At 38.8% G+C, this 11,034-nt stretch overlaps 1 protein-coding gene across 1 annotated transcript in view; it reads left to right on the forward strand.

The window, feature by feature from the left end:
* The window catches only part of RORB (RAR-related orphan receptor B), a 206,834-nt gene extending 196,043 nt beyond the window's left edge, over positions 1-10,791 (forward strand). Inside the window, exon 10 of the mRNA XM_010844888.1 lies at positions 9,945-10,791. Within this exon, the coding sequence (XP_010843190.1) occupies positions 9,945-10,100 (156 nt within the window). The 3' untranslated portion in view covers positions 10,101-10,791. The remainder of the gene's footprint in view (positions 1-9,944) is intronic.
* The last annotated feature ends 243 nt before the right edge of the window (positions 10,792-11,034 follow it).

Below are 11,034 nucleotides of genomic sequence, written 5' to 3' on the forward strand. Positions count from 1 at the left end.
CTTGTTTCCTTTCAGATATGTTGTTAATGGCAGTCCTACCCAGAGTAGAAGATTAGACTGATGCCTTGTAAATTTTCCTTCAACTCTAATCTCCTCACCTCTAATCTGGGATTCTTTCAAAATGAAGTATCTCAAGGGCAGACTGCATGCACAGCGCTTTGCATTTCATTCACAATTCAACTTAATTAAAAATAGTGATCCTTTAGAAGAATTCTGGAAAAAGTTATGTATCAACATAAAATGATCATAAGAGGAATAAGGAGTTTTCTAATGATACCTAGCATTATTTTAGATCCTAAAGTATCTTGAATTTCTTAAGAATTGGAGTTTTTTTTAGAGGTTAAGCAACGAAGAAGTGGAGCTTATCCTCAGTTACAGATGACAGTTATCCGACTCTATATTTTTATCATTAAAACTCTCCCACTCTGCTCTTGAAGTTCTTTATTTTAAAGGGTGGAGAGGGAAGGGGGACTCTGCTAGGAATACTATCAGATTTTACTTTGCACATACAGAGTACTACAATAAAAAACCTCCATGAGTTAAGTATGCTGCTTCATTATAGTAACATTTTGCTAAAATTAACACATCACTAGGAAGAACATTTCTACACCGTAGAGTGATAGTCTCTTTGATGTAACTTGTCACTTATCACGTGGGCAAGGACAAATCCTATGCTCTTCATACCTCAATTTTCTCCCAGATAAGAGCAAAACTTCCACATGCTTTCAGATATACTAGGCAGAAATGGTGATACTGTGGGTATATGCATCTGCCTTTCTGTTGCTGTGCAGCATGTATGCGTAAATGCATCTGGCTAGTTAATGTTGGCAGGAAGAATGTTTCTTGCATTTGGATCCCCCAAAGACTTTATTCCCCATATTTACCACCCTAAAATCCAGAGTTGGACAAAAACTATTCCACTTCAGGGCATCATCTTCTTATCAGAAAACCATGGTTCTTTCGTCTGTAAAATGAAGATTATAATTTCTTACTCCTATACAGAAGTATAGGTTCAAATGAGATACATACACTGCATAAATTCTAACACACTGCGACATGGTGATTATTACTTCCCCAAGACAGTAACCCTTGTGCTTATACCATTTGCTACTACTTGGTTGGTATCCTGATGGTGATCTGAGGTATTTGCGGGTAGGAAGAAGACAGAAATTGAAGATGAAAAATATGTAATAGCAAAAAAAAAAAAATTAAAACACCAAGTAAAGTCAGCTTAACTCTCCTTTTCCCATCTTTAGTGGGAAAAGTATACAATTATTTTATTTCTTAAGAATAATTAACATATAACATTATATTAGGCTTAGGTATATAACATAATGATTCAATATTTGTATATGCTGTGAAGGGTCACGTCTGACTTACAAAGACTCGGACATGACTGAGCAACTGAACTGAACTGATATGTTGTGAAGCGAACACCACAGTAAGTCTAGTTAAATCCATTCAGTTCTTTGCTTATGGAAAGAGAATGTTGTAAATCTGGGAATCAGAAAAAGTGTTAGAAAGGATAATTTCTTATATAAAATTCACTGGAGTCAAATGACAAAGCATTGCTTCCACTAGTCATGTGTGGATATTGAGTTTCTGTGTGGCCCTTTCACTGTAATGGTCATCATTTGATAGGAAGTTATGTGAACTAGGGGCTTCCCTGGTGGCTCAGAGGGTAAAGAGTCTGCCTGCAACGCAGGAAACCCAGGTTTGTTCCCTGGATCAGGAAGATTCCCTGGAGAAGGGAATGGCTACCCACTCCAGTATTCCTGCCTGGAGAATTCCATGGACAGGGAAGCCTGCTGGGCTACAGTTCCTGGGGTCGCAAAGAGTCGAACATGACTGAGCGACTCACACTATGTGAACTAATGTGGAGGGACCATGAAATGGAATGAGAATTGGGTTCTCATTTCTCCCTGCTCTGGACCGTGTGGTTTTGCATAAGTCACTCCATTTGTCTAAGTCTCAGGTTCAAGTGTGTTGGGGAAAGGGAAGGGACAGGCAAGTCTCTTGAGTTCCTGACTGCCTTCATACTCTAAGGACAATGGCGCCATTGACATATAGGGACACCCACTCATCAAACCCATGCTCTCCAAAAGAAATAAACAGCTTTATTTAAATCCAAGGAAAACTATTCCACCATACCACAGATACTTTTCCTATTTTCAGAAATTTATTCTTTCACCTTCATAGCCATGGAGCTCTTCTGCCTCCATGACACCCCTAAAAGAGTGACCCCTCTGGGCAATCGGGTACACAGTATGAAGCTTATCTCCAGAAAAATGTGCACATATGCAACTGCTATATTCAAGTCCAGGGGTTTGGGTTATAGTCTCAGTAAGTGGGGTGGATCTGCCTCTGTGCAAATGACAAAGACTGTTAATAGCCAGCCAGTTTGACTCTGAACAGGTGTAGCCGGCTTCAAGTGAGGTGCAGGGTTCAGACATAATCATTAGATTTCATCTTGAAAAAACTGTCTCCAAAACACTTTCTGCATGCCCAGTTCCTGAAATTAAAGTTCAAGTAGCAATGCCTTATACTTTTGACCAAACTTGGACCTGGAGAGGATTTTTAAATCAGGAATTTTAATCCATTAACTAAAAGTTCTCAACCCCTGTGTATTAATCAGTTTATTTTTTGGTTTGTTTGGGGTAAAAATAAATAATCTAGTTTCTTCTTTTCATGATCATAATGATAATATGTACCATATATATAATGAACCATCAGACTAGCTTAGTTATTCTGCACAAGTGACTTGACCTCTGTGTCTCGGTTTTCTTATTTGTAAAATGTGATTAAAGATAGTATTGATGTCATATGGTTATTTTGAGGACTGAATGAGATCAAATATAAGCATGGTACATGATTCATAACCAACATGTAAGTGCTGTTGTTGTAGCTGCTGTGGACAGAAGAAACTTTGTTTCTGTAGGGAAATGTTTTATCCAAGAAATGGGTATATTTGAACTAATAGCTGATGAATGCTGTTTCAAAGGATGGAAGTTAGAGGTTTAGGGAGGTGAAGTATGGCATTCCAAGTGATGGGGGCAATGCTATATGTATAAGAAAATATACACTGTATGCAGACCCTGAATAATAGTTAGATTTGGCTGGATCCCGGATTGGAGAAATGAGGAAATGAGATAACACTGGTCATTCTCACTAAAGCTCACAAAAGAAATACATATATATTGGAGAAGGACATGTCAACCCACTCCAGTATTCTTGTCTGGAAAATCCCATAAACAGAGGAGCCTGGCAGGCTACAGTCCATGGGGTCACAAAGAGTCAGATACCACTGAGCAACTAAACATGTATATACATATATGGGCTTCTCTGGTGGCTCAGACAGTAAAGAATCTGACTGCTGGTTCAGGAAGATCCCCTAGAGAGAGGAATAGCTACCCACTCCAGTATTCTTGCTTGGAGAATTCTATGGACAGAGAAGCCTGGAGAGCCACAGTCCATGGGTCACAAAGAGTTGGACATGACTGAGTGACTATCACTTACTATGTATATATATGTATATGTATGTATATATGTATATGCATATATACACATATATTTTTAAGCCCCATATGACTAGGGGAGGCAGCCCATCTGTTCTTTGGGCTTCACTTTTTTTTTTGTCTCCTAAATAAGGAGGTTGGACTGGATGGTCGTTAAGGTCCCTTCAGTATAACATTCTTTGACTCTAGAAGAGAAAAACAAAGGTTGCTTCTAACATCTTCTTTTGCCTCCCAGTATTCAGTCCTGTGCAGTAGTTTTAAGGACTCTTTAGATGTTCTGCCACTACAATAAGTGAATAAATAGATTTCTCCAGGTCTTGCAGATTCAAATGAGTACTCTATGCACTACACTACTGAATTTAAGGTGATATTCTAGTCCCAAAGCATACACTGTTTATAAACCCCACATCCAGGGGTCAGCATTCCTATCAGGCTTTCTCTTTCTGGCAGAACAACAAAACTGCCATCAACACAGAGAGGGGAATTTTTCTAATGTAGCAGTAGCAAGTTTCTAAATAAAAGCTTATATGAGGGAAGGTTTACACAGCCCTACTTTACAGTGTTAATAATTGAGATTTTTATCTGAAAGAAATCACTCCTAGTCACTCTCACTTTAGTAAGCACTATTAGGATACAGATTTAGGAAAAAAAAACAAAAAAGTCAGCTGTGCTGACTCATAGATAGGGTCTATGGAGCAAGCAGACACTGATGGAGAGATCATTGAAAACTGCCAAGGGTCATTTACAATGAGTTTCATTGCTGTCTCAGTAAGATCAAGAGAGACTATGTCATGATTAATAATGGGATGTTTACTCCTGAAGCCTGCTTATTCTTTGTGGAGAACACTAGATGTCACATTAGAATTCCTAGCAGGTGGGCCTGGGATTCATCAGTTTAATCTTGAACAGCACAGTCTGTCCAGTCACCGCTTGAGTCCCTGCTCAAATGATGTGGCCTCATGGTCTGAACCTCCCCATTCTCCTTCATATTTAGTTACTACTGCTGCTAAGTCGCTTCCGTCATGTCCGACTCTGTGCAACCCCATAGACGGCAGCCCACCAGGCTCCCCCGTCCCTGGGATTCTCCAGGCAAGAACACTGGAGTGGGTTGCCATTGCCTTCTCCAGTGCATGAAAGTGACTAGGCTCCTTCATCCATGAGATTTTCCAGGCAAGAATACTGGAGTGGGGTGCCATTGCCTTCTCCGCATATTTAGTTAGGAATTTGTTTTATATTTAATTTTTTTGTACTTTATTAAACTACAACATACGTGCGGAAAGTTCTTAACTCATCAGTGTTTAGCTCAATGAATCATCACGCAGTTAACATACCAGTGTAACCGCTGCCCAGGTTAAGACCAGGCACCCCAGAAGCCCTGCTCAGCTTTCCCCAAGTGGGATATACCCTGTAAAATAATGTAAGAAGAGGCAAGATTACAGAAAACAGTTCAACAGATCATCCAAGATTTCTAATTCCAAATCAATTCTCAAGAAACAGCTTTCTTAGGGAATAGTTTTCTACTTCAACCTACATGTATAATGAGTGTGTATTGTGTGCCAGATGCAGGGGAGGGAGCAAAAAATAATACACAGTCTTGGCCCGTGAGTGCTTTCCTTGAGGAGTCCCTGAGAGAGATCAGATTATTTCAACTCATGTTAGTCATTTATAGTTTGCTGGCATACACCATAGGTCCCACACCCAGAAATTTTAGGGATTGTCTGTCAGACTAATAGTCTATAAGAAGGAGAGAGGTGGTCTTTGTTTGTTTTTTGGCTATTCCACAAGACATTCAGTATCTTAGTTCCCTGACCAAGGATGGAACCTGTGCCCCCTGCCAGGGAAGCTCTGAGCCTTAAACCACTGGACCACCCGGGAAGTTCCAGAAGAGAGGTTTTGATGTTACTCCTCACTCATGAAGTTGCAAGTTGATGTATTGGTTAGGACTCTTGAGTTACAAGGAACAAGAACCAACTCCCACTAGGAAAAGCAAGAAGAAAATAATAAAACTAATGGAGAGAAATCTGATGGAACCTATGGTCAGAAATCCAGCCCCCTTTCAGGAAATGCTGGGACAAGAAATTGGGAAGCCTTCAGAATTATTTATCTCACAAGTTTCTCTCTCTTTAGGAACCTGCTTTCTTCTTCTCCCTCTCTGAATACCAATTTTCTCTGCTTCCTGGGTCTTGGTGAAATATGGCTAGCTCTTAGCTCCTTAGGTCACTACAAAGTAATTTAGAAAGTACATTTAGAAAGTAAGTTGTTACATTTAGAAAGTAATTTGCTGGCTCTCCATCTGATTCCAGATTCCAATCCCAGCTGAACCAAGTGTCTGCTTCCACTTTAGTCAGCCATTTCCAGAGTAGAGAAAACATCCCATACAGCATGGATGTCAGGTGGACTAAGGATGGTGGAAAAGTCTAGGCCAAATATCTAGATTTAGCTAAACAAAAACTCCAAAAAGAGTGAATGGAGAAGACGAATGGATGTGTAGCCTCACTGGGTATTTCCTGCCTTTATCAGTGCTTCTGCAGTTTCTTCTTCTTTAATCAAGCCATTGTTGACTTCCTGCTTCATGTTGAAAGGCATCATGATGGCTTGAAAGCCCACATGAACACAATCTCTAGTTTTCACCTTTGCATGTTCCATTTGTTCAACATCAAATGTGCCAATTATAAAATTGTGGGTTTTCTCATAAAACCACCCTTTGGAAAGAAGCATAGGATTATTATCTCTTCTCAAACAGCTATTTTTCTTCTTATAGACCCCTGTAGGTATAAGCTAAAGCTTCCTTCTTACAAGAAATGTTTATCATAAGAGAGTGAGATGAGCAGATGAGTGTGAAAATGCCTTTTTCTAGACCCTCTGTCTACTTCTGCCATGGGGATTATTTAAACATGATGAAATCTCATGATGATTTGAAATCAACTACCCCTTCCATCTCCAAGTGCTTTTAGATCACCACCCCAGCTATTTAAAAAGTTGTTGAGCCTTCAACTACTGCTGAGGCTTCTCTGAGCTCCTTTTGACATTGGGTTTCCCAGCTGCAGTACATAATATCTTCTCAACCCAGAGTTTGAACCCACTTCTCTTGTGTCTTCTGCGTCAGTAGGAGGATTCTTAACTACTGAGCCTCCTGGGGAAACCCCAACACACAATATGTGTGTGTATTCTCAGTCACTTGTCATGTATGACTCTTTGCAACCCCATGGACTATAGCCCATCAGGCTCCTCTGTCTGTGGGATTATCCTGGCAAGAATACTGGAGTGAGTTGCCATTTCCTCCTCCAGGGCATCTTCCTGACCCAGGGATCAAATCTGCATCTCCTGTATTGCAGATAGATTCTTTACTGCTGAGCCATCTAGGAAGCAAACATACAATATATAGAGAATCAATTTTGGTTGCTTGTTTAGGGGCTAAGCTGGTTTCTTGTCCTCCATGTTACTTGGCTGAACAAACATGACCTTGACTATTTCTTTCCTTGAGGGAAGCATTACAGTCATAGATGGCTTGTATTGACTCACTTAACCCTCACAACAACTCTCTGAGATAGGGATTGTCATAATTGTCATCTGACAGATAAAGAAGCTAATAGGTTAAGTGACTTGTCCAAGATCATACAACTGTAAAGAGCAAATCAGGGATTCAAATGCAGACAGTCTGGCTCATTGAAAGCCCATATTTTTATCACTAGACTAATCCTCTTTATATAGTATTTGTGTTTTATAGGGAACTCAGGAAATTTCATTACTTGTCTCTCACCAAACTAATAGAACCAAGCAAATGAAACCTTCCCTCTCTAGATATGATAATTTCTTAACAGCCTCCAGAAAAGAAGCTAACTTGACACTCAGTTACCAGGACTATTTCTTACATGATAAAGAATTTGTCAATTTTTAAAAACAGCTGTAAATTTATAAGATTTGAATCTCTTAACAGTGCTTCTCAAAGTCTATTCTATGGACCCAGTGCACCAGTATCCTCAGGATATGTATTTCAAACATGAAATCTGAGCTCCCCATCTAGGTTTCATGAAACAGAATCCCTACAAGTGGATTGCAGTAATCTGCATTTTTAGGAAGCACCGAGCGATGCTTGTGCACACCAAAGATTGACAAGCATTACAGAGTTGCATCTGGGTGTTTTAGGAACTCTGCACATCATCAGTTCAACTGCAGATGATTATAGAAAGCTTTCAAAGCCTCTGTGCATTCAGTAGCTATTTCAGGGAGAATTGTAATGTGTAAGAAGTTTTCCGAAATTGTTACAGTCTCCTTCTGTGTGAACCAGCTGGTTAAGAAAGCTTGAATAATTTCCCAAGGGACTCTAGTTAGTGGACATTTGTACACTCTTTACCTATGAAAATATAGAAAAGACACTGCTTTCCACCAGGATTCAAATCAAATCTTTCAGAATGTGATTCTGATTATCTTTCTTAAAATTCTTCCAAAGACCTTAACAGAGACCGTGAGACCTAGCATAACCTGACTATGCAGCCTCCCCAGCTTTATCCTTGAACATGCTCACCCACTGCTCCAGGGACACTGAACTTCTTTTAGTTCTAATACCACATATGGTCCTGGAACATATTATACACCCCCCAGCCCCAGCATCTGGTTAGCTCTCTCTCCCTTCAGAGCCCAGCTTAAATGGTCCTTTCTCAGAAGTGCCTACCTTACAGAAGTCAGAGCATCCTATTATCTACCACTTCTCCTAGCAGTGTTCCTCCATGGCACTCGCCACAGTTTTTCAGTCTGCTTTTGATTGTGTGGTCATATTCATCTGTCTTCTCACATAGATTATAAGCAATAACACTACTGTTTGTGAACTCTGGTGTCTAGTAGAAGTGTCTGCTACCAGTTTAAGTACCTCATAATGTTGAAAAGTCCTGATTCTCAGTCTAAAATTTAACATCCATTCTGTAAAGATTCTACAGTTGTTTTTTTTTCTTTTCATTTCTATCCCTATGATTAAATAGCAGTGAACTGAAAATTCTGAACGCCAAACTTCGTGTGTTCTAGATCCCTTTAATGAATATGTCAACAGCTCTAATCCTGGTGCTATTTTTAAATGGCTCATAGTGTGGTTATATAGTCATTAGTTGTTAAAAGGAAAGTTAATGAAAGAGTGGAAATTTCTGATTTTGAAAAGTCACAAAGTAACTAATTATCTATTTCCTCCTTTACTTCAAAGGCTGAAATGGTTTCTTATTATTGAATAGGGTAGGGAGAGCGGTGAGCCTAATTGGTGATTAGATGGGTTTATTTTATTTCATCATTGCTTTCAAGTGTACCTTTGGTCAACTATATGAACCATCAAGCTTATCTTTTGTAAAAGTATTACCTATATGAGAGTATTTCTTATTCCCACAGTAATTTGATCACAATGATACATGGTTTTAAGCAATTTTGACACTAAATGATGGATTCTAAGTGTTTCAGAATTATAAGTGTGTTAAAAGCTAGAATTGTCCAGAACCTGATGACATATATAGCGTTTAACAAACTGTGGGTATTTTAAATTATTAAAACACCGTCTTCTGGGTATTTAAATTTACAAAATTATATCTTACATGATACTAACATATCAAAACCTAACAGTTATAAGTGGATGTTCTCAAAAAAAAATAATAATAAGTGGATGTTCTCCCATGACTTTTTAAAACACCTCCCCAAGGAAGCTGAGTGCCAGTGACCTCCCAAATTCTCCCTTGATTAAATATAGGTTTCATCTTATGCATTCAAGTGGGAAAGGATTAGAGAGATAGTGGCAGGCTAGTGACCTTGACAGCAGAGCAGCCCAGATCATTGTGAATTACACCTCATATGATTTATGCTATACCTTTCTAACACTGTCATCTTCCAAATCTAAAAATCTGATATTCATGTTATAAAAATCTATGGGAAATGGTAGATAAGGATATTAGCTAATTGTGTTTCATGCCTACAGTATTCTTAGCACTTTCATATTAATTTCATCACTTGGTCTATACAACAACTCAATGAAATAGATGCTATGAATAAGTCCATTTTACAAATGAGAAAACTGAGACATAGAGGGTGTCACAGACATATAGCCATTTAGCTATTTTAGAACCAGGATTCCAACTTCGTCAGCCTGCCCGGCCAACACCTCCTCCTAATGATTAGACTAAACTCCCTTCCATACATACTTTCTATAAGAACAATGAACTAGGAAGCTTGGTCCTGCTTTCTTTCCTGCTCTTTATTTTCTCTTTAGAGAGTGGGGGAGGAAGGTGTTTTGTTTTGTTTTGTTCTAAAGGAGAAGCTGAAAGTGAGCCTTCTTTCTTTTTGAACATCTTTTTCCAAAGTCGGTTCCCTTCATCTGGGGCCAGGAAGGACACTGATTCAGGAGACCGAGCACTAATGAGCTTCCCTCTTTGTCTCCTTCCCTGTCTCTCCACTCTGCAGCTAATAGCCAAGATACCAACCATCACAGCAGTTTGCAACTTGCACGGGGAGAAGCTGCAGGTATTTAAGCAATCGCATCCAGACATAGTGAATACACTCTTTCCTCCGTTATACAAGGAGCTCTTTAATCCTGACTGTGCCACCGTCTGCAAATGAAGGCGACGAGCGAACTGTCTCATAGTCGTGGAATGCATCACCATTAAGACAAAAGCAATGTGTTCATGAAGACTTAAGGAAAACGTCACTACTGCAACATTAGGAATGTCCTGCACTTAATAGAATTATTTTTCACCGCTACAGTTTGAAGAATGTAAATATGCACCTGAGTGGGGCTCTTTTATTTGTTTGTTTGTTTTTGAAATGACCATAAATATACAAATATAGGACACTGGGTGTTATCTTTTTTTAATTTTATTCAGGTATGTTTGGGGAAACAACTGTTTATAGAATTTTATTGTAGATATATACAAGAACAGAGCAGTACTTTACATGATTACTTTTCCTGTTGATTGTTCAAATATAATTTAAGAAAATTCCACTTAATAGGCTTACTGATTTCTATGTTTTTAGATAGGTGATGCATGTATAAATTTGTAGCTGTCTTGGAAAGCACTGTGCAGGTATGTGATAAGTATATAATATCTGAGAATATTATATATGACTATTACTTATACACACACATGCACTGTGGCTTAAAATATCAAATATACTAGCAAAGGAGGTTCAGTCAGGCGCTCTTACATTATTTACCTTCTGTGTTATATGTTACCTTTATGTTAGACAATCAGGATTTTGTTTTTCCAGCCAGAGTTTTCATCTGCAGTTAATAGCAGAATGGTACCAATTCAGAAATAAGTTGACAAAGGAATAAATATAACGCATGACCTCTGTAGAAAAACTCTGTTTCGATCAATGACATCAAAGCCTTGTCAAGATGGTACATATTGGGGAAAAAATTAACTATTTGGAGTCATTTTCCTGTTTTAAGAATTAGGCCACAGAAAACATTATGGAGTCCAGGGCCTTTTGACCAAAAAACAGATAGTTCCTATTTTTCACCAGGACACAAAAATCATCTTTTTTTCTTTGA

The sequence above is a fragment of the Bison bison genome, unplaced genomic scaffold (assembly GCF_000754665.1).
Source record: "Bison bison bison isolate TAMUID 2011002044 unplaced genomic scaffold, Bison_UMD1.0 scf7180017864212, whole genome shotgun sequence".
Classification (NCBI taxonomy): domain Eukaryota; kingdom Metazoa; phylum Chordata; class Mammalia; order Artiodactyla; family Bovidae; genus Bison; species Bison bison.